The 24,549-nt window shown below is 45.2% G+C and overlaps 2 protein-coding genes and 1 pseudogene across 2 annotated transcripts in view; 1 reads left to right on the top strand and 2 right to left on the bottom strand.

Annotated features, from left to right (window-relative positions):
* The window catches only part of LOC112351140, a 69,385-nt gene that overhangs the window by 26,947 nt on the left and 17,889 nt on the right, over positions 1-24,549 (top strand). The gene's annotated exons all lie outside the window — the stretch shown is intronic.
* LOC9655049 overlaps positions 1-24,549 on the bottom strand; it is a 49,830-nt pseudogene that overhangs the window by 10,035 nt on the left and 15,246 nt on the right.
* Positions 1,713-2,557, bottom strand: LOC9655050. Its single transcript, XM_024688467.1, has 2 exons — positions 2,440-2,557; positions 1,713-2,361 (listed from the first exon to the last, which is right to left on the bottom strand). The coding sequence occupies exons 1-2, from the start codon at positions 2,494-2,496 to the stop codon at positions 1,894-1,896; spliced, it is 525 nt and encodes a 174-aa protein (XP_024544235.1). The 5' UTR covers positions 2,497-2,557; the 3' UTR covers positions 1,713-1,893.

The raw sequence follows: 24,549 nt of genomic DNA, 5'->3' as shown, positions 1-24,549 counted from the left end.
TCTGAACCCCGACTGCACAAAAATCCACGCATCGCCCAATGACAGTGATTCCTTGCTCAAAGTCACTGCGAGATGCTACAAAAGCTGCAGACTCCCCAGATCCCCGCCTAACATTTCTATCGTAATTGTTGTAGATTGACACCTCAATCTTCTGACTTGTGACACATAGGAACAATGTCTGGGCATCCAGCTTGATGGAATACGAGCACTAAGTTGAAATATAAGCCAAAAAAAGTTGAAAAATATTAATTTGGATTTGTGAAGGATATGATAAAGAATTATTTACTGTCCCCGAAGCTAAGCAACCAGGACACATCAGGAAATTTGATCTTGAATTGTACATGTATGTTGTTGGAAAGAGGAAAAATTGCTGATTGAAGCCAATGGCAAAATCACTAGCGACGTCGAAACAGGGACAATCAGTGAGCACTTCACTTGAAAAACGGAAGAAGTACTCCTTTTCCAACATTCCTTCATGAGAAACCGTCACCAAGCCTGGAACCATTCTTTGAGGGGAGACATTTATAGTGGCAATGCAGTAGTCACAAGGTGCCATGACTGTTGCAAAATTCCCTCCACAGAAATAGCCTTTCAAGCTAGTGACTTGGGCAGAGTTGCCATTGAGATTTGAGAGCTTGACTGAAGCACTCTGTTCATTGTAGTTGATACGAAAACCGCTTGAGAAATCATAAAACTCAATGGTGTAATTGCAAAGTTTTACAGCTGCAGATAGAAATAGTATGAGAGAAGAGCAAATCATGAACAGAAGAAAAGTAATATCTCCATTTTTGAATTATTGTAATTTACCAAAATAGTTTGCCCCTATTTAATAGAGAGGGAGCAGGCATGCAGCTGGCAGAATATTCTCGTAACTGATCAAATTCATTTTAATACATTTTGTTATCATCCATCAATCAGTAAAAGTCAAGCTTACTAAAGCATTATACCCAACTCCTATTATCAAATTCAAGCCTATTACACTTCATTTTCTTTGAATCTTGGAGTGAATAACCAACTTAGATTTTAAATAACAAAGTCAACTAGGTTTATCTCCACAAACTTCCCATAAGACCTGCATCACAATCCTTGCATGTGGCAATGCCACAAATAAAAAGTTTTCTACCTTCCTCACCTGCAAAAGAAAATAAAGTTGGTTTAGCATTTAACACATTAGTGTTCCTTGCCTAACTTTGTTATTTGGATTCCTCCCAATGGATTTTATAGCCCACACTTGGCCACCACAAAAAATGTTCCAAGATCCCAAATTGATATGATAAAAAAAGTATAGTTATCCAATATGTATTTTGCATATATGTGCCTGATGGGTTCCTACCCAATTGGATGTCACTGTTCCTTTGGCTGACATTCCCCCATGTGACCAGTCTGAGCACTCTGTGCCCTGGCATTTCTCCCCTGCCACCAATTGCAATCTCAGCACCATCTCGTTCTTGGCTTCTAGCACATGGGATGCAAACAATCTACCAGAAAAGGGAATCCTCCATTGCCTAGATCCTCTGTTAACTCAAATCACTCACTAGGCCAAAATCTGAGTTGTTCCTCATGCTGAAAGCATCATCTAAATGCTTTCATCTTTCCACCACATCTGGTGGTTCAATCTGGATCACTACCATCTTATTTCTCCATAGGGCTCTCTGAATATCAGCAAAACTCAGTCTCTGATACCATGTAGGAATTCTGGAAGAAGTCTCTGATGCATTATAATAAGTATATTCAGCAATTAACGAAAGGTCACAACTCTTAACTAGCTGATGTGTCCACTCCACATGGCACACTAGGAGGACCTAAATACTCAACATTATTCTGAAATTCAGGTCTGACTGTCTTCGTAGGACTGGCCCCCATTATTTTTATTATTTCCATGCTTAAGTTTCCTTAGCATGGACATGTGATTCTAGTTGGTGTAGCAGTAAAGTTAGTTTCACAGGCCCTTGGAACGAGTACAGTTGTTCCACCAATCATGATGGGGTATGGATTAGGCCGACCACACTGAGTTCTGTATACTGAAGCATAGTTCCTTAGGAAGATGACTTGGTTCGGGCTTAAGGTTTCACCAACCTGGAAAGTACGAGAGATGTTGTTTGAACCCATAACATTCACCTGATTCACTTGATATGAGCAACTTGTATCATATATCTGAACCCCAACTGCACAAAAATCCACGCATCGCCCAATGACAGTGATTCCTTGCTGAAAGTCACTGCGAGATGCTACAAAAGCTGCAGACTCCCCAGATCCCCGCCCAACATTTCTATCGTAATCGTTGTAAATTGACACCTCAATCTTCTGACTTGTGACACATAGGAACAATGTCTGGGCATCCAGCTTGATGGAATACGAGCACTAAGTTGAAATATAAGCCAAAAAAAGTTGAAAAATGTTAATTTGGATTTGTGAAGGATATGATAAAGAATTATTTACCGTCCCTGAAGCTGAGCAACCAGGACACATCAGGAAATTTGATCTTGAATTGTACATGCATGTTGTTGGAAAGAGGAAAAACTCCCGATTGAAGCCAATGGCAAAATTACTAGCGACGTTAAAACCGGGACACTCAGTGAGCACTTCACTTGAAAAACGGAAGAAGTACTCATTTTCCAACATTCCTTCACGAAAAACCGTCACCAAGCCTGGAACCATTCTTTGAGGGGAGACATTTATAGTGATAATGCAGTAGTCACAAGGTGCCATGACTGTTGCAGAATTCCCTCCACAGAAAGAGCCTTTCAAGCCAGTGACTTGGGCAGAGTCGCCATTGAGATTTGAGAGCTTGACTGAAGCACTCTGTTCATTGCATCTGATACGAGGACCGCTTGAGAAATCATAAAACTCAATGGTGTAATTGCAAAGTTCTATAGCTGCAGATGGAAATAGTATGAGAGAAGAGCAAATCACGAACATAAGAAGAGTAATATCTTCCATTTTTGAATTATTGTAATTTATCAAAATAGTTTGCCCCTATTTAACAACGAGGGAGCAGGCATGCAGCTGGCAGAATATTCTTTTAACTGATCAAATTCATTTTAATACATTTTGTTATCATCCATCAATCAGTAAAAGTCAAGCCTACTAAAGCACTATACCCAACTCTTATTATCAAATTCAAGCCTACTACACTTCATTTTCTTTGAATCTTGGAGTGAATAACCAGCTCAGATTTTAAATAACAAAGTCATCTAGGTTTATCTCCACAAACTTCCCATGAGACCTACATCACAATCTTTGCTTGTGGCAGTGCCACGAATGAAAAGTTTTTTGCCTTCCTCACTTGCAAAAGAAAAAAAAGTTGGTTTAGCATTTAATACATTAGTGTTCCTTGCCTAACTTTGCCATTCGGATTCCTTCCCATGGATTTTATAGCCCACATTTGGCCACCACAAAAAATGTTATAAAATCCTAAATTGATATGATAAAAAAAATTACAATTATCCAATATGTATTTTGTATATAATTTGTGTTGTGAGGGCCAAGTGTATGGCTACAATGCCATATACTAATATTAGTGTAATGGGATTTTAGTAGCCGTCGGATTGGTTTCAATCCAGACCACTCGCTCTTATATATAAGCTAGGGTTTTTGGGCTAATTGATATGCACATTTCTGTATATATATCATGCACTCACATTGGTGGAGATGAGGGGCACCTTTGATTGTCCCTGAGGAATGCTTGGATTTGGGATTTTGGTTTGGATCTAACTTTTGCATCGTCTAAATTTAACTTTTTCCATTTCTTTTCTTTTGTTCTTTCCTTTTAGGATTTTGGTTTAGATTTAGCTTTTTGCATTGTCTAGATCTACCATTTCTTTCCAGCTTTTTGTCATTTATCTTCTTTTGCTCTTTCTTCGTTCATCTTCATGGTAGATCAACAATCTCCTCCTTTGACTCTATAGTAGCAATTAGTACAATTGCTTGATGCTATGTGTTTGCAATTGAACAACCAAACTCAGTTGATGGTGGTGTTCACGGCACATGGTACAACTCCTCCTACTCTTGTGCCAATCCTCGCATTTGGCTGGAGTTTTTTCGCAGGAATCCTGGGGATGATGTGTACTATTGGTTTGATCACTTCACAGTGATTGCCACATATCATTCTTGGGATGATGCTTGATGTTTGCATGAGTTTCCCACGTGTCTTCAAGGGACGGCGTTGCAGTGGTACAATGGTTTGAGCGCAGCCACTTGTGGGGATTGGAGTGTTCTCCCGAACATCTTCAAACGTGCTTTCGGACATGCCGACGACTATGAGGATGCCTTCCAACAATTGCATCATCTTTGCCAAGGGCCATTTGAGTTAGTGATGCAATTTGGTGTTCGTTTCCGAAGTCTTTTGCTTCGTGCGGAGCCAAATATATCGGAGCGGATCAAGCTAGGAATGTTGTGGCTAGCACTTCATCAAGATCTTGTCAGATTTGTGCATGCACTTGCTCCCGCCACCCTTGACAATGCTCTTTGCTTGGCACAACGTTATGAGGTGTCGCCTCTTCCTCTTCTCACTGCACGTCCTTCAGCTCCACTTCCTATGGGTGATAGTCCTATTCCAATGGAGGTTGATGCTGCTGCTGCTCGAGTCCAAGGCCAAGGGCGAGGACGTGGTCGTGGCCATGATGTTCGCTGTTGGGCATGTGATGAAGTTGGTCATACTTATCAGTGTTGTCGACGTTTTCTAGATTGGCAACCTCCATTTCCTAGGTGGAGACCTTGGCGTCAGCAACGTCCCATTGGTGCTGCTGCAGTGGAAGGTTTGGACACCAAGATGCATCTGGGAAACGAGGAGTTGCTCGAGTAATGGAGGGACCTTGCACGAATAAGTTAGTGACCCCTCCATCTTTCTTTCGGGAGTATCATCAAGGGGTTCACTCGGCACCAGTTCATCCAGTGTTTACTTTCCAAGCTCGTCTTTATAACAAGAGGTCTCCTATTATTCTCTCCATGTTGGTTGATATAGGTTCGAGTTTATCTTTTATTGCTCAACCTGTTGCCACACGTTGTTGTCTACACTTGTGTCGTGCGGCGGAACCAGTTTTCATTCTTTATGGCAATGGCCGTACACATGCATGTGCATAGGATGAGGTAGACCTGGTTGTGCGTGTGGCGATCTTGAGCTTGAGTTGCAGTTTTGCGGGTGGTGCCAAGTTAAGCTTTTGACCTCATTTTTGGTATGGATTGGTTGCAGCACAATCATGCTAAATGTGACTTTGAGGCTTCTCCCCCTTGTCTCATACTTCCTTATATTTCATCCATTCCTCTCACTTCCGTACCTCTTCATCCCTCTACTTCTACCTCTGCTTCCATTACTTTTGTTCCCCCACTATTTCCTCCTATGTTTCCATCATCTTATGCTCTTCCCTTTTTCGATCCCTCCGACAATCTTTGTGTTGCAACAGTTGACCAGCTCATGAAGAAGTATTCTGATCTCTTTGAATTTGACCTATCGTCTGGAGCCAAGATTGCCACACATCGTCCGATTCCAACTAGGGATGCTCGTCCAATCAAGGTTCCTATTCATTGTCAGTCACCAAAGGAGATCAAGATTTTACATACAAATGTCAAGGAGATGTTGGAGAAAAGTGTTATTTGGAAGTCGCGAAGTCCTTGGGCATGTGAACCTTATCTTGTGACGAAGCCTGATGGGAGTATTCGTTTCTGTATCGACTATTGTCCGTTAAACGACGTAACGATCCCAGATGTGTACCCTCTTCCTCACACTACTGATCTCTTAGATCGTCTGGTGCGAAGTCATTGGTTCACCAAGCTAGATCTTGCTTTTGGGTACTGGCAAGTACCGATGGCCAAAGAAGATATTCTTAAGATTGCTTTTCGTACACCATTTGGTTTGTACGAGTTCTTGGTGTGCCATTTAGTTTGAACAATGCTCCAGTAACTTTTCAATGGATGATGGACGAGGTTCTTTGCGATATGCCGAAGATGACTACTGACTTCATTGATGATGTCTTGATCCACTCGGAGGGGACGTGGGAAGAGCACGTTGGTGATGTTTGTAAAGTGTTGAATCAGTTACGCGACGTTGGTTTAAAGCTGAAGTGGTCGAAGTGCATGTTTGGATCCAAGGACACAACTTATCTTGGGTATATATTTCTTGTGAGGGTTTGCAAGTTGATCCTGACAAACTTATGGTTATTCTAAAGTTCCCTACTCCAAAGTGTGTGAATGATGTGCAGTGCTTCTTGAGCAAGGTGCAGTATCTCGGGCGTTTTGTGGATTAGCTTTATGATTGCATTGCACCGTTGCGAGCATTGCTGAAGTCATCAACGTCATCTTTCATTTGGTCTTCGGATTGTGAGCAGGTGTTCGGGGATCTCAAAGAGTTATTGACAACTCCTCCGGTTTTGGCATATCCTAACTACACTCGACCTTTTATTTTGCATGTGGATGCTTCTGACATTGGTCTTAGAGGTGTGTTAATGCAAGAGAGCTCAAGTGTGCTTAGTCAGCGCCATCCCATTGCATATATAAGCCGTACATTACAACCAGCGGAGATGAACTACTCCACGACAGAGAAGGAGTGTTTAGCAGCAGTCTGGGGTTTCGAGAAACTTCATGCATATCTATATGGTTCTCAGATGTTACTTGAAGGTGACCATGCTGCTGTTACTTCATTATTGAAGCAGAAGAACCTAGTTGGTCGTACTACTTAGTGGGCTTTGAAGCTTCAGATATATGATTTTGATGTTGTTCATCGCCCAGGGAGTTCTATGGCTAATGTTGATGCCCTTTCTCGAGCTCCTCTTCCTTCTCCACTTTCTTCTCATGTTTCTGACCAGCCTGTCGTTCCAGCATCTATGGATTTTCTAGACGAGGATTCTGTGCTGTCGGCAGTTGCTATACTTGATGTTCAATGTCCACAAGGTGCAGAGCAAGATCTACCTTCGCTTGATGAGGTTCGCGAGGCTCAAAAGCTTGAGCCATGGATTCGAAGGCTTCAAGATGGGTTTGAGAATCCTGCATCACTTGCTGATGACTTGCCTTTTTGGCATTTACATTCTCAATATCGCCTTGAAGATGGCCTTCTTTATTTTGTGGGAACGGATCTTGATGATCATTTACGGCTGGTGGTGCCTTCTATCTTTATTCCACGATTTCTCCATGCTTACCATGATTCTCCTGTTCTAGGTGGGCATATAGGACATCGTTGTGTAATCAAGAAGCTGCATAAGTCTTTCTATTGGCCGAAGATGCGACGTGATATTATCCGGTACGTGCATAGCTGCGTTTGGTGCCAAGCTCGTAATACTCCCTCTCGAGTTGCGGAAGGACGGTTGGAGTCAATTGCAGTTTCCCATCCATTTGAGTTAGTGGCGTTTGATCTTATGGGACTTTTTCCACTGTTGACTGTTGGCAATGAGTATGTTATTATTTCTTCTAACTATTTGACTCGTTGGGTGGAAGTTGGTGCTCTTGCTAGCGCCTCTACAACTACTATTAGATACTTCCTCCTCAATTGAGTGGTGTTTCAGCATTCTTGTCCAGAGTAGATTCTTTCGAATAATGGTCCCGCATTTATGGCTGAGGCATTTCATGTTTTGACGTCTCAGTTGGGGATATGCCACACTTTCACAAGTGCTTATCATTCACAATCAGACAGTCTGGTGGAATGGCTCATTCAGACATTCAAGGGGATGATTGCGAAGTATGTGAACTTTAGATAAGCTCTATTTCGTTAAAGTGGGAATTGTCATTATCCCACTTGTAAAATAAGGTTTCCAAACCTTTATATAGTATATAAATATAACAAAATTCAACTGCATTGAGGCACATGCCATTTTATTTTAAACAAGGAAATGTCTACTCAATCACTTCTCCTCCCCCTGCCACTGCTTCACCTCTCTCTTCTCCTTGTCATCGTCGTCCAATTTCTTTCCATCCTTTTAATATTGGCTCAGTTGCTCCGAGTCTAGGTGGAGCCCAAGTCCCCATTCAATCTTTACTTTCCCCTTATTAATAAAACAACTTCGTAGACTTCCAATAACATGCTGTAACACTTCTAGTATAATGCAAATCCTCTCAAAGAATTGTCTTTTAATATTAATACAATGGCATGGAACCCCATGCCATAATAAGTTACATTTTTAAATAAATACATGCCATCTCAGACTGTTATTTTTTGCCTCCAACGCCTATACAATAATCTTGGAATTTCATCGCTCTCCACACTATCAGGATTTAAACCCAATAGTAATGCCATCTCTTCTCTAATACGTCCACGCTCATATTCAGTGGTCGAAGAACCCATCCGGTTGAGCAGATTATGGAGATGCGGATAGTGCTTGGCTAGACAATATACATGCCATAAATGATGACTGGTGTCTGTCCGATCAAATGGCTTCTGATATACCGTTCCATCTGCCATTTGGTTGATTTCTGCAGCCACCTCCTGGACTGGCCGGTTCTCTATTACCATCGCTCCAAGCCGTTTTGCAAGGTCCCCCAGAACATACGGTTTCTTCTCCCTAGTTTCCATACTGCAAGAGATGGGGTGCACTGCATATGTGTGCATGTTCGCTGCAGTTTTAATCGGCAAGTCATCGATGATGAGGATTTCACTTGACCTAGCAGTCCGGTTCATCACTACAGCCTCTAGCTTGACGAAGATGGGCTTGCTACCCCTCACATGGACCATAGTCAAGCAATCCTCCTACGTTAGGAGAAAGTCAAATGGTAATATTACTCGCGTCTGATCGTGCATCATCTGTAGCAACGTTAATGCATTGTGGCGCATCATGGATGTCCAAACTCCCAATTGCAAATTGAACCCGGCCCTCTGTTTTAAGTGTCGCATGGTCATTATTAGATCCCGCAGTTTCTCCCATGTGATTAATGTGAATCTGTCTCTTTTGACCAACTTGCGACTGCAGGCTTTGGAGGGTGCAGTGACATTCGAGGACGAGCCACGCTCATGGGAGAAAAGGACACCGTTCAGATCAAAAACGATACAGTACCTTCGCCGTGACTCTGAAATGAAATGCGTCAGCATAAAAAATGGTACAAGTCAATTTTACCATCTACAATATTAGCGAATGGTGCTCCCGATGGTCGTTGAGAGGGTTTTAGTCGAGGAAACGTGAAAGGTGAAAATACTCTCCTCTGCAATGTGGGGTCAATCGCATCCGATGGCGTGTGGGCACATGCCATTTCAGCTGTAGACTCTGGTACAACTGGCTTAACAGTGGCATGGGGTGGTTCCGATGGCGTGTGATCACACGCCATTTCAGCTGGTGCCTCCGTTGGCAAAGTGGACATGACCGAACAGGCAGCAGGGGCGGTGTAGGGAGGTTCCAACGGCGCGTAGTCAGACGATTGGGCACACATTGAGTCCATTGGAAATGAGGATACGACCAGCTCGGCGGCTAGGGCGGCCTCATGTGGGTCCAATGGCGCCTGGTCACCATCAGTTGGATACGTGGACAAGATTGACTCAGTGGTATGGGCAGCATCAAGTGGAGCGTGGTCAGCTTGCTTGGCGTTGATATGGATAGTAGCCTCCACCAGCTCTGATGACTCTTGCAGGAAAGTAGAGTCCACTGGCGGATCCATATGCATGTCCAAATATCTCCCTTCGATTGAGATGGTATCCTCCCTACTGGCTACTAAAAACAAACTCATTAGCACATTGAATCGACTATACTGTATTTACCATCAACTGCTATTGAGGAACTAGGACCGATATCACTTGGGCGCACTGCTGATTCTAAAGGATTGGATATACGTTTCGACCCTTGCTTGGCACTATCCTTCCTCGACACTAAAGGCTAGAGTTTGTATCTTAATTCAACTGAATAATCTCTACTTACCATTTGCTCTACGACCTACATGGACAATGTTAGAAATAGTAAAAGGTTAGGAATGGATGTACTATTATTTACCTGATGGTTTGTCTTGTATGACCTTCCTCCGCTGCTCTTTGGCCACCTCAGGCTGGCCATCGTCGTCATCATCGTCGTCGTCGTTATTGTGATCGTCACCATTGTGAGGACCATCCAAGTCCTCTTCGTCCTCCTCTTCTTCGTCCTCCTCTTCTTTGTCCTCCTCTTCGTCCTTCTGCTCTTCCTGCTCATTATCTTTCTCTGGCTCCTCATCCCCCTCCTGCATTTCTTCCATAGGCTGCTCAGGCTGGATGGCTTGTTCTTCCAGGACCATCTTGGGAAAATCATCTGGCCGAGTCTCCATCTCAAAATACAAGACATCCATAGCCTGTTTTAGTGCGTGACCTAGGACCGTATCCTCACTTGACTGTCTTAACATGGTTTCTGCACGTTCTTGCACCCTTCGAAGACGACGAGATGAGAAAAACGTGGCCCTGACTTGAAAAGCATCCCTCATCCATTGTACCTCTCCATTGAGATTGGGGAAGGGGAGTCCACCATAGGAATCTGAGTCAGGAGGTGGTGACTGGCTGCTTTCACTCAGCCTTTGATCTACAATGAATGGCATGAGCACACACGCCATAACCGCGAGGCATTACCTATCATCTTTTCGTTGCCCTTCTTCCTTTTCGAATCAAACGCCTCTAATCCCGACGACTGTCCAACGTGCTTTCGCTTTTTATGACCACTGTCAGTTTGAGCTTGGCTGGTGCTTGCCTGTTTTGCCTTTGAAGAAGTGTCTCCTGCAAGGAATGGCATGAGACCACACGCCATTGCAAATATAATTTGTACCTTCTTTTTTCCTATTGCTTGTCTGTTTGTCCTTCTTCGACGCGCCACCAGTGCGCTTTTCAGTCCTCGTGTCTGAATATTCACAACAATCTATAATCAAAATGGCGTGAGGCCTCACGTGACCTTACCTTGTGCAGGTTGTGACCTCGGCCCAACATGGGTATCTTCAACAGTAGCTGTTAACGCCGTTTCAGCATCTGGGGGTGGCCACGCTCCTGCATACAGAGCTTGTGAGATAACATTTAAACTTAAAGTGCGTACTCACTAGGTTCGCAGAGAAGATACTGTTTTTCTTTGGCAACTGTAATTATATGCTCCATTGAAGTCACCTCTTCAATGGAGTTTGTCACCGCAACACACGGGACACCCTTGAGTAGTGCGGCTCGAAAGAATAGTCCGCCGCAGTTGTACTCGACAACACATTTGCCCTTGGAGTCGGAAGCAGGTGACCCACCCGCTATTGCGTTGAAGACCCAGCTGAGCATTTCCCATGCTGCACCTGGAGCTTTCTTTGGATTCGAAAGCTCCATAGCCGTCTTCAGTTCCTCAGGCACGGGTAAATTGACCTCCCTCAGATCAATTCGATTGGCCTTGTCGAACGAAGCTGGGAAGTCACTCCAGTCCCACTTTGCTGCAGGACCAATAACAAGGGCGAGTGTGAAGATGCGGACATTCGTCGGTATCTTCTTCTTAGCCATTATCCCATGGATCTCCTGCATCTCCTTGCCTTTCAACCGAGCCTTCACCTCGTTCAAGGCCTTCCAGAACTTGTGATAGGATTCAAAGTCATAGATCATATAGTGGACTGAAGATTCCACCTCCGCAAGTCCCACCATTAAGTCAATGATGGAGCTGACTTCGTCTGCATGAGTGATCTCCTCGTTTGTGAAGTCCATCACACAAAAGATGTTCTTGACCTGCTCATCTCCGCGGGAAACGATGCTCCTCCACCTTTGATCCTCATCCGAATTCACGTATACCCGGTAAGTTTCTCAATAGGCCTCTACTGCGGGGTCGAGCTGTTTCTGAAGCCGGCGGTCGACATCCCTCTTAATGAAATTTGGATACTGATCCAACTTCTCAGCTTTACTTTTTGTGGCATCCCGCAGCAGATCGATGAACTTGGGGGCCCCCTTCACGTACTCGTCGATGTCTTCATTTGACAACTCCAGCGCTTCCATCATCTCTTGCGTGGTGTCGATGCTCACTCTCTCCACGGCCACTTGCTCGAAGATCCAATCCTTCAATAGCGCACGAGCTCTCAGAGTTGTGCACAAGTCCTCGTATGTCACAATATGGCCGGGAGTCATTTTGGTCTTGTTGAAGACTACCTCACCACGTAGAAGAGCATTAGCCACTGTCAGAAGGTCGTCGTCGTCTAGAGACCGTGAGAAACGCAAGGCGTTGAGCTTCAAATCATTGGGCTTCCGGCTGTCCTCCACACCCATTGAGTTTAGCAACTCCCCGTCATGGTACCTCCTCAGCACATCTACCCATTTGTCAAAAACAACTTTTGTCGCGAGTAGAATGTTATGGATGCTGAGTGTGTCATTGACCCCCAGTGTTTTCGAGAGAAGACTCGAGAATTCCTGCAATGGAAATGGCGTGAGACCACATGCTATGCCACATGCAACGAGGCTTACCTGCTAGGCGCTAGTTGCTAGTGCACGTCCTTGTCCTGGTTTTTGTGGCTTCTTCAGTTGAACCCAGAGCTTTCGTGTTCGTGCCAATGTCTCGTGCAGACCCGATTTGTAGCACGTTTCTTGCTTGACATTCTGCGCGTGGGAGATGTATATGATAGATCGGAGGGGCGAGTTGCCTTTTATCAGGTGGACAACTCTTGTCTTGAAGACTTTCTTCACCTCCTCGCCCACCATAATATCCACAACTATCTCTTGCATCGCCAAGCTAGAATGCTGCCCGGAGACGGCATAGAACCGGATGTTCTGATCGTCCAACACATTCCTATTGATCAAGTCTGGAAACCTCGTCTCGCCCTTCATTGTTCGGTAGTAGGGGATCACATTTGCGATGTCGGGTGTTACTGGACTTGCCAGCATCTTCTGCTTCAGTTTCTCCACCCACTCATCAGATACTAGCCTGTGGTTGTATTTGCTTTGGATGTCGATACGGCTCACGTCGATTGTATATACTTTGTTGGAATAGTAACAAGTACTATTATCTGCGACGATTTTTGCTGCCTCTTCTTGCTCTTTCTGCTCTTTGCGGCTCTTCTTTTTGGTGGGTGTAGTGTTCGAACCCGAGGCAATGGCATCACCGAGTAGCTTCTTTTTTGGAGCAGGAGAGTCAGACGTCGGCTTGAGCTTGACCACCCTTTTCTGCTTCGAGGTAGTTTCCAGATCGACCCCCTTCCCCTTCGCTTCGCGAACTGGAGGCACTCTCAATGGCTCAATGTTGGAATATAGTTTTTGAACATCGCCGTAGGTGAGGTCTATGGATTCCATGTGATCTTCATAGACCCGCAGTGTCTTTGAAATTGTGGGCCTCTTGGACAACCTCTCCCTAGCTCCCTCTAGGAATTCCTCATAGCCGCTGCCCCCCTCCGGGAAGCCGCTAGGATGTGCAAGGTGGATCTTGAAGGCGGACACTGTCTCTACCACAAGTGCCAGTCTATATTCTTGCATGGAACTGCATGGAGTGTCTGTCACTTGGATGAGGATCCCTATGCATTCTTTTCTCCCACCATCTGTGTTGTACAGCCTCAGATCCTTGCCTTCCATCCCGAAAGTCCAACTGATGAGCTCCTCCCCCTTCTTTGCATCCACATTGACAGTGGCTGGAAGAAGAACGCAATTCCTCGCCTGTTCAGAATGCACAACAATTAGAGCTGACAGATGAAAAGCTAGCAGCTGGAAATAACGTGAGGCCACACGCCATTCACCACTGAATCAGATGTCTTGAGGCTGCATCCTAAGATGGCGTGAGGCTACACACCATCTGTAACCGAACTGCACTCAAGAGCCCAATCGGTGCATGCCAATGTTGCTACTGAATGGCATGTGGCCTCATGCCATTTTCTACTTGGCCTTAAAGACTTACCATTTGAAGCCCAATGGAGGCATGACAATCGAGGCCAGACTCACTGGCGAATGTGCACTGTGTGTGCAGCGGATCGTAGCAGCAAGGCTACTCTGCCACTTACAGTTGGAGAGTGGTGCTGAAATCTCCCAGGACGCCAAGTGGGCTACGTGTGGGTGGCGGAGTTGGCGGCGAAGTTACAAACTGGGTGTGTCTTGAAGTGGACGCCGATGCACACGAGCGCGATGCGAGCGCGAGTATGATGCAAGCGCGAGTGGACGCCGATGCACACGAGAAACCTGTAGAGAAAGTAGATGAGCGCGAATGTGAGCGTGATCGCGAGTGGGAGCGCGATGCGAGCGCGAGTATGAAGCAAAATGCAAAACCTAACCTCACACGCGCGAAATGTCACGACGGTTGGTAATCCCGCCACGTCATCATTCCTCGGACTTGGGCGCCACCATTAATTTCTGGATCGCCGCGTGCATGCATGCACGTGAAATCCAAAAGAAATCCGCAACGTCATCATTCCTCGGACTGCATGCACGCGAAATCCAAAAGAAAGATCATGATTGGGATATCATTTAATACGCTCGCTATATTTATACCATGCATGATTAGATATTCCAAAGCATCTTGTATTTCCAAAAATGCCAGATGTTCAGCTAAATAAAGAATGGTATACAATGTCCTTCTTGATGACCCTGCAAAGAAGCATCTCGATCGGACACCACATGAGACCACATGAGCCTTACAATGTTTCAGGGGCATTTGCCATAGATCCGACTGTTATTTTGCTCTAAGATTCTACAGTTTGGTGTGCATTGACCTTTCCATTGACACTGCAAATGGACATCACAATCAGATGTGGGATCACAAGAAACCAACTTCACTAACTCTGGTTTCACTAAGATCTACGTAAGGAGTTATGAAATGAAAGGACCCTCTCTATTGAAATGTGTTTATAGTCCTGACATATCAAAGGATTTTGCATCAAGTTCTGTATTTGCATGTTTATCAAGCTACTGAATTGCTAAACCCTAAACCCTAAACATGTGGCAAATGTTGTGTGAAGAAAGATGCCCTTTCTGGGCAAATGCTGTAAGAGGCAGATGCCGAGTAGTTACACGGCGAATAATCTTGGCGCGGATCGCTGACATGGCATGGCAAAGTTCAAATCACTGACATGGCACAGCTGGATCGAGGCAAGGACATGATGTGACAAAGTTCAACGTCCGACAGCAAAGTCTAGAAGCTACTCAGTTTGAAATTTGTCAGAGGAATTATAAGATCTAGTTTGTCAGAGGATTTGATGTGACGTTCAAGCGTGTGGGCTCATGCAATTTTGATCCCAAAAAATGCACCAAAAAATGCTCGGCGTCATCTGGCGTTATCTCTTGAATGGCGTGGGGCCGCATGCCATTTTCAGGGGCACATAGGAGTATATTCCTAGAATATTCTGACACACGCGAGATTTTTTTGAGTTTTCTGGAGATCCAACCGTTAGATCGCAACTAAATTTTACATAATGGTATACAATGTCTTTCTTGATGACCCTGCAAAAAAGCATCTCGATCGGACACCACATGAGACCACACGAGCCTTACAATGTTTCAGGGGCATTTGCCATAGATCCGACCGTTATTTTGCTCCAAGATTCTACAGTTTGGTGTGCATTGACCTTTCCATCGACACTGCAAAGGGACATCACAATCAGATGTGGGATCACAAGAAACCAACTTCACTAACTCTGGTTTCACCAAGATCTACGTAAGGAGTTATGAAATGAAAGGACCCTCTCTATTGAAATGTGTTTATGGTCTTAGGGGCATTGTGACATATCAAAGGATTTTGCATCAAGTTCTGTATTTGCATGTTTATCAAGTTACTAAATTGCTAAACCCTAAACCCTAAACCCTAAACATGTGGCAAATGCTGCGTGAAGAAAGATGCCCTTTCTGGGCAAACGCTGTAAGAGGCAGATGCCGAGCAGATGTATCTCAGGCTAGCGAAGGGGACAAACGAAAGCTAGCTATAAACATGACGGGATGCAAATAGATTACTAGGCTGGTCCTGCAAAAATCAAAAACCATAATTGAAAACATTGAAAATGCAAAAAGAAAGGTTTATAATATTTTTGAATTTTAAGCAACCAAAGGAATGTAAGTAGGGCATGTGTTTGTAAGTTTAAAAATGCCTCAACCACTTAAATTCCCAAGTAAATAAAGTTGTTTCTATTTTTGGTACAGGTAAACTTTATAGCGTGTGGGCTCATGCAATTTTGAACCCAAAAATGCACCAAAAAATGCTCGACTAGCATTATTCTTTGAATGGCGTGTGGCCTTATATTGCCATAAATGGATGTACACACACAGCATAATTATTCCTTTACATGGCGAATAATCTTGGCACGGATCGCTGACACGGCATGGCAAAGTTCGAATCACTGACATGGCACAGTGTAAGCGACTAAATTTTCCATTCTACTTTAGTCACTTAACCACACCTCTGACCACTTGGAGGAGTCTCATTCACAACCTCCATAAGTCCAATCCAGGACTTGGGACTTGCTAGCCCCGAGAATGGCATCCATGCCACTCAACATTTGCACCTGGTCCAAGTGCTCCACGTGTCCGGTCCGAAGACCGACACCCAAAGGTACCACTGACATCTCGGCCCGTTATGCTAAGGCCATGCCCATTCACCTTTGCTGCACTAGTGGTCCAATACCACTTGCATCACCATCCCGTCTCTCCAAGACTGGGCCATCTGTTCACGAGTGGTCATCCTAGATCCACTCCTTAGCATCCTTAGGATGCCCACAGATCTGGGGAATCGCCTTCCCCAAAGTCCCTTTGTCAGTTCCTACCAAGTCCCTTTCTGCCCCTGGCCGTGTTTGCCAACACTGCCACTGGATCGAGGCCCACAGGCCCGACCACTAAGTCCCACGGTCCTCTGGGACTTCCTCACCACATGACTGTGTCCTTGGTCACTACCCCAGAGGACTGCTCCTCTTCCTTTCCACAGTTTGGGCCTTTGGGACAACATTTCGGAACACCGTGGCCTTACGCGAGCCACCTGGGTACTCTCCCCACCTATCGCCTTTAGGTGCTCTAGCCATGGGCTTAGAGCGGGTTCCGTTGAGCCACACCAGGTATCCAAGTAGGTAGTGCCACCCACACTTGGACTGGGAGCATCGGCCAGTCGATCTCCCGGGGGAACTAGAGCCGGCTCTTGAACACTTCACCAAGCTACCCCGCTTGTCGGTCCGTGTTCACTTTAGTCTTGGACTTCCCAGTGGGCAGCTCATCACCCAACACTGGGTCCGGCCTTCCTGGGCCAAACTGGCCTTTCCTGGCCAAACTGGCTCCACTGCAGTCCTCCCCCTTACTATACTTTTGGAGCTCACCAAACCCCCCAGGGTCTGGGAGACAAACGCTTTGGGCTTTCACCCTCTCAGGCTCCGGACTCGGACTCGGACTCGGACTCGGACTCGGACTCGGACTCGGACTCGGATTCGGACTCGGACTCGGGCTCGGGCTCGGTCTCGGCCTCGGCCTCGGTCTCGGTCCCGATCTCGGTCTCGGTCTCCGTCTCGGTCCCGGTCTCGGTCCCGGTCTCGGTCTCGACTTCGGACTCCATCTCGGACTCCATCTCGGACTCCATCTCGGACTCCATTTCAGGTCCATCTCGGGTCCACCTCGGACTCCATCTCGGACTCCATCTCGGACTCCATCTCGGGTCCATCTCGGACTCCACTTCGGACTCCAACTCGGGTCCATCTCGGGTCCACCTCGGACTCCATCTCGGACTCCATCTCGGACTCCACTTCGGACTCCAACTCGGGTCCATCTCGGGTCCATCTCGGACTCCACTTCGGACTCCAACTCGAGTCCATCTCGGACTCCACTTCGGACTCCAACTCGAGTCCATCTCGGACTCCACTTCGGACTCCAACTCGAGTCCATCTCGGACTCCACTTCGGACTCCAACTCGAGTCCATCTCGGACTCCACTTCGGACTCCAACTCGAGTCCATTTCGGACACTCCCACGTGTCATGTGTTGGTCCTTTTGGGTCCCTTTTTGGAGCCTCGCCTTTTGCTCGCTTCGTGCTCGTTCCTCGAGCACTTCGTTGGGAGTTCCACTCCCGCTCTTGACTTTTCAAGTCGGAGCTTTTGGTCCAAACGTGTTACGCTCGTTTGGCTCTCGCTTCGGCCACTACCATGTGGCGCCCTTCCGGCTCCACTTTGGGGCCTAGGGATTTTGTGTCTCACACACAGCTGGATCGAGGCAAGGACATGATGTGACAAAGTTCAACCTCCAACAGCAAAGTCTAGAAGCTACTCAGTTTGAAATTTGTCAGAGGAATCATAAGATCTGGTTTGTCAGAGGATTTGATATGACGTTCAAGCGTGTGTTATTTTTGAATTCTCGAACTCATTCCTAGGTCTATCATTTTTGTGCGCCGTGTTCTTGGTTCCGCTGAGCGCAGTGAGCGCAGTGAGCGCTGCTTGTGTAAGCGGCGTTGTGAGCTGTGGTTTATGCGTTTACAAGTGGTTGCGGCATTGCGAGCGCCATTGCGAGCGGCAGTTTATGCGAGTGGCAGTTTGTGCGAGCGGCGCTACAAGCAGTTGCGGTGTTGTGAGCGGCGCTACGAGTAGTTGTAGTGTTGCGAGCGGCACTATCTTTGGTATGGCTACCGCTTCCTCTTGATATTCGGCACTTGTGCTTCCTGGTATGTTCACCATGGAATGGCTTAGGACCACATTTAGAAATGGCATGAGGCCACATGCCATCTTGGGCCCTTGCAATTTCATGGCTAGCGTATTGTTATGTATGTTTTTACTTGCTTGCAGCTGTGTGTATATCAAGATGGCATGAGGGCTCATGCCAATTTTGTGAATGCAAAATTTCACGTGGGTGTCAATAGCATGTTTGAATAATGGCATGTGGCCTCATGCTATTGAGGTTGTTTGGTATGTTATGATTTAGGCCATTCTCTAATCATTTTTTGTATGGTCTTAACTTCTTTTCTGCACTTTCAGAATGGCCTTCAGGGTTGGGGAAAAGGTTTACATTTTGAATGGTGGGAAGAGAGTTGCAAAAGGGACCCTTGTGTCTATGGATCGGAACTTTGTTATACACTGTCAAAGGCTTGGGGAAGGCAATGCTGCTGTATCAGTAGAGACTGTCTTCGATGGGAATGTGGTTGCTATTGAACGAGGAGAGATGGTCGTCGGGGTAAATGTTGTTGTTGCCTTGAAAAATCTTCAGAAGAAAGCAGATGTTGGGGACAGCGCAAGTGCGACGCATGTTCCCTCTGTGGATCTTAAGAACCGTGCTACATGGATTCAGGCAAAGGTGTTTCTAAACAACCCCGAGGGGGAGGTGGTAGCTGAGGGCTTAGCCACAGTTGTCGATCCAAGAGATGCGGTTGCTAATCAAGAATTGGGCTGGGATGATATTGGAGTTGCGATTTTAGAGGTTGTTAACACAGAAGAAAACAGTCTGACTATTGAAAGCATTGTGCGGTGGAAATTGAGGCACTTAGTATTTGAGAATGTGAAGGATTCACAATCAAACACCACTACAACTGATGACAGAACATCTCTTCATGGGAAAAGAAAGTACACCTTCCTAAAGCGCAGCCAAAGGGATCTAAGCAATGAACTGAAAAGGCAGAAAATGGCGATGGAGGTTTGAATGGTCTCGACAGTTGCTTGTTGCAAGAGGAGGTGCTGTCAACATGCTGATTGGGATGCTATTGAAGAGGAGAGAGCAAGATACAAGACATTGTCCTAGAAGGCAGCTCGCAATTTTGTGTATGAGGCATTACGGTCATCTGTTGATGCTTCAGAACATCAGGTGGGGGGCATAGTCTTCCAGAGGGGTTTGGTCTGCATGAAGGCATGGAGAATCATTTATGGAGTCCCTCGAACCACATTCTACAGAATCAAAACTGAGTTCGAGGAACAAAGGGTTCAACAGGCAATCCATGGGAACGACGGTACGCACAAAACCAGGGGTCATGTTGTATATGGAGAGGCAATCTTCAAGAGGTTTGTCGAGACATGTAGCGAGTAGCAACCACATAAAACCCGCCTCTTGGAAGATGGAACACGAGACACCCAACGAGTTCTCCCTTCCATGTATACCAAGGGGACCATATTGGAAGATGTGAATCGGGAACTCCAGAGTAATGGCTACAGGAAGCTGAGCCAATCTAAACTTAGTAGATTGTGGAGCAACAGGTTCAGGGATGTGAGTATAGGAAAGTACTCCAGCTTTTCAAAGTGTGACGAGTGCACTGCTATCAAAATGGCTTTGTCAAAGAATTCTTGCAGCGCTCAAGAGCGAGAGACGTTGGTTAGAAGGCGGCTCGACCACAACATTGAGCAGAGAAGCTGCAGGATTGCATATTATCATAACAGGATTCTCTCCATGGAGAGACCTGACTCTTACCTCTGCATCATCCACGACAAAATGGACCAGAAAAAGACATGCTTACCTCGACTCAATCCTGCCCCCAAGGCAATCTCTTCATCCATGCAGCTGCCTGTGTCTGTGTTTGGCATAATCGCTCATGGGCATGGTGCCTAGAACTATGGGAACTTCTTTGTACCTCTATGGGGTGGCGGGGGTGCAAACATGATGATTGCGTCCCTAGCAAAACACTTAAGGTCTCTGCAAAGTGCGCAGACTAAGATGAACGGCTAACCCTTGCATAAGGCCCTTGTCGATCGAACCCCATACAGGGTTTAGCTGGAGGAAGAGCAAAGGCTTGCAGTATCGCGTGGGGCCCCATGCCATCCCAGTGAATATGTTGGCCGTCAGATTGTAGGGTTATCATGTGAGGCCTCATGCCATTCTGACGAGGCTGGTCGCCCGGTGAATGCACAGCCTTATCCAAATGAAGCAGAATCTCAAGGAAGTTCTTGCGGCCGATGTGGCCTTCCACCCCATCTTCTGCTCCAAACAGACAATGCTGGCAGTGAGAACAAAAACATGTACGTCTTCGCGTACTTGGCGATGCTTGTTGCCAAAGGCATATTTGAAACGGTTACACTTGGCTTTCTCATGGTTGGGCACACTCATGAAGACGTCGATGCCATGTTCAGTCACCTGGCAGAGTCCCTCCGGCGATCCAATGTCCTCACCCTCCCACAACTCTATGATGAATTCCAAAATTGCATCAAAGGCACTGTTGAAACTGCACTTGTGACAGAGGTTCCAGACTTTAAGGGGTTTGTAAGAGGTTACATCAGGGACGGATCCGAAATGCTGATTGGCCACTCCAAGCCTCTTCAATTTCATTTCAGCATGCATGATGATGCTCCAATGATGAGGTACAAGATGAGAGAATGGGACACAGTGTGGCTGCCAGTGGACGGCATTGAACTCTTCAAGAGAGATCCCATAACTAGGGAACCTATGATTCCTCAGGGTTCCCCACGGCCGATGCACCCGGATGGACTCAAAGACCAGGAAAGTATAGTGGCCGGGATTAGACAGCATATTGCCTTCTGGAAGAGGGGGTTGGTGTTTGGTGGAGAATCCTATTTTAAGAGGTGCAAGCCTTTGCTTGAATACTGGGAGAAGATTATATCTGCTATCCAAAATGGGCCGGTTGTATATGAAAAATTGGAAGAGTCCTTTTGGCCAGAACCCAGAGCACCAGATAGTAGCGGAACAATGTCCTCTGGAAATGCAGTGACAGATAACGATGTTGAGGATCACTATTGTGGGCCGAGGAACAAGAAGCCGGATTCAGCATTCAATCCAGTACAGGTCTGCAAAGGAATGGTCGTGCTTGTCAGACCCAGTAATAAAAAACAAATGATATGAGTGGGGTGCTGCATCACTGATGCAGAGGAGGACGCGGAAACTAACTCCTTCAATGTAACTGTGGAGTGGTTCAAGCCAAGTTTCGGATATACGAAGGATTGCCTAGAAAAGAGATGGGTGCTGAATCCAAGGGATCCCAGCATGAGCATATCGGTGGATAATGTTGTGCATGGTTGGATGCGGAAGCAGAGTGCCACCATCACCTTGCCAGACCATGCAAGAGATGCAGCAAGAGCATTCATAACCTGGGTTCAAGGTGAGATTCATTAATATTCCTTTACTAAGTTTCTAATGTATTTTATTTCAAGGTGAACAATCCGAATCTGAATCAGAGGAGGCGTGATGGCATGTGGCCTTACGCCATTCCTAGGTGAGATGATACAAATAACAAGTATAAATTCTTAGTTGTTCTAGCAAATCTTACTTAAAGTTCAAGGTGAACAAGCCGAATATGAATTCATCGGATTGTTATAACAAATTGCGAGGTGATGGCATGAGGCGATACGCCATTTGAGAGTGGTAGCCATTCTTATATGAGATGAGTGAAATATTTATTAGAAATACCTCATTCAATTGTGCACTTCTAAGTCTTGGTCCACTCAATACTGTTTGCATGTTTCTATTTTAATTCTTTCTCTAAAATGTTATTTAGCATGTGGCTTCATGCCATTGCTCTCCACAATCATGCATTGAATTTTTCTATCCTTGCATAATACTTCTCCATATATATAGCATGTGCGCACATGTGATATGGTTCATTAGGCCTGATATAGTGTGTGAGGTAAAACAAAGATGATGTGACATATGCATTTACCAATCACACGTGCATAAATCTAATAATATGGCATGTGGCCCATATTAATGGCACATAAACCCATATTGTGGGCTTACGTGCTTTATGTACCATCATTCCCTTGTAGCGTGTGTGTTGGTTTCCTTTTATAACACAACGAACTCCATATTTTAGGGTGAAGAGCGTTCTCATGGCAAGCACAAAATCTATAAGTGAGGTAGAAAAGGAGACGGAGAAAGAGATAGGTGAAGATGTAGAATATATAAGTCTTCCAAACTCCCCGTACTATACTCTAGGTGATCATTTTTCTGAACAAACGACAACATTAACAACTATCAAGAACGCCCCAGTAACGTCAGAGACAACAATTCAAAGCAAAATAACTAACCCATAGAAGGATGATAGTACCGCTGAGAGTACCAAAAAGGAGGTGTCCACTAGTGCTTAGGCTTATAATGGCGTGTGCCCTCATGCCATTTACTTGATCACCAAATACCTTTTTCCCTTTGCACTAGTATATCTTAATACCGGTCTGAGAAATAGAATGGCATGTGCCCTCAGGCCTTTTACTAAATCACCTTTGAAAGAAATGCAAGCCTCTATGTCGTAAAAAAAAGGTACTAGAGAAATTCCTTAATAATATGAATGTTATTTAGTTTCATGAAAATACACTAAGGGTCAAATGAGTTAAATGACTTCTCCAGACTAGCAATGCCTCTTGCTACACCTTCACAATTAGATTCGTTAGAAAAAGATAACATTGAATAATATCTAAATGTTCTCACCATTAAGTTATATGTCTGGCTAATAGGAATGATGTTCATCTTGGAAAGCTCACCACACGCTCAATGAACAAACAAATAGTGTGTGCACGCATGCCATCACTCTTCTTTAGCTTCAGATTCGGCTTATTCACCTTGACAATGAGATTTATTATACAACCAGATGGACTCAGTCTGGACACAAAGTCACCGCGCTAGTCACCATGCCCCAGATATGTCTAGCCCCTGGACAAAAAACATATAATTTCACGTCATTTTCAAATACTTGAAAATTTGTACCTAATCCCATTTTATTGAATAAATCCCACTTTAACGAAATAGAGCTTAGATTGGGATGGTTATTTATCATCTCTTCGGTATGCATATGTCACTAGGGTGCAGAGTTCTATTGGTGCTTCACCATATAAACTCCTATATAGTCATGATCCAATATTACCAACAGAGTTGGGTTTACCTTTGCGATTGCCACGAGCTGCAGATGCTAGGTCATGGGATTAGTATTTGACGAGCATTCTTCCACTTGTCCAAGCGGAGTCTGCAGAAAACTTAGGCCGTGTACAAGTGGGACAACAATGGCAGTACAACTCCCATCATTGTCCACTTGCAGAGTACAAACTAGATGATTTGGTGTTAGTCCGTTTTCCCTATCTTATGGTATGTGGTTTATCTAAGGGGTTCCTTGCACAGTGGAAAGGATTGTATCGGGTAGTGTTTCAACCGCTGCACATGCACAATCTCTAGAGGATCGGTCTACTAGACGTCATGCCGAACTTCATAAACTTATAGTCCAACTTGCCGCAACTCATACAAAGGGATCAGGAGTAGTTAATACCATCTATAGATCCACCGATGCCTCTTTCTGACGTTCCTCCAGATCCCGGCCCGTCTACAAAAGAACCCTGATGGTCTTCCATTATTCCAAGAGGAGGGGATGATGTGAGGGCCAAATGTACAGCTACAATGCCGTATACTAATATTAGCGTAGTGGGATTTTAGTAGCTGTCGGATTGATTTCAATCCAGACCACTCGCTCTTGTATATAAACTAGGGTTTTTGGGCTAATTGATATGCACATTTCTATATTCCCTTTTCCATATTCCATACACTCACAGTGTATGCTTACATCAATTTAGAATTACAAAGCTTGTTTTAACCACCAAAACTCTAGTCTAGGGAAAGGAAAACAAGTGCAAGAAGTACCTGATAAGCTACTCTCACAAACCCTTGGTGTGATCCCAAACTCCTCTGGTTCATCTTGGGATACAGTATCTAGGGTTGATCTGGTTCTTCGATTTTGCTGGTTGGGGTTTGTGGGTGCAAAAGGATTTAGTTTGCACAGATTTTTCCACAGTTTGGCATCTTTTGACCGTAGTAATTTTTGACACATGATTCCACAGC

This window comes from Selaginella moellendorffii, unplaced genomic scaffold (genome assembly GCF_000143415.4).
Source record: "Selaginella moellendorffii unplaced genomic scaffold, v1.0 SELMOscaffold_58, whole genome shotgun sequence".
Lineage (NCBI taxonomy): Eukaryota > Viridiplantae > Streptophyta > Lycopodiopsida > Selaginellales > Selaginellaceae > Selaginella > Selaginella moellendorffii.
Note: the sequence above shows the minus strand (reverse complement) of the source record. Positions and strands in the feature narration are given on the sequence as shown.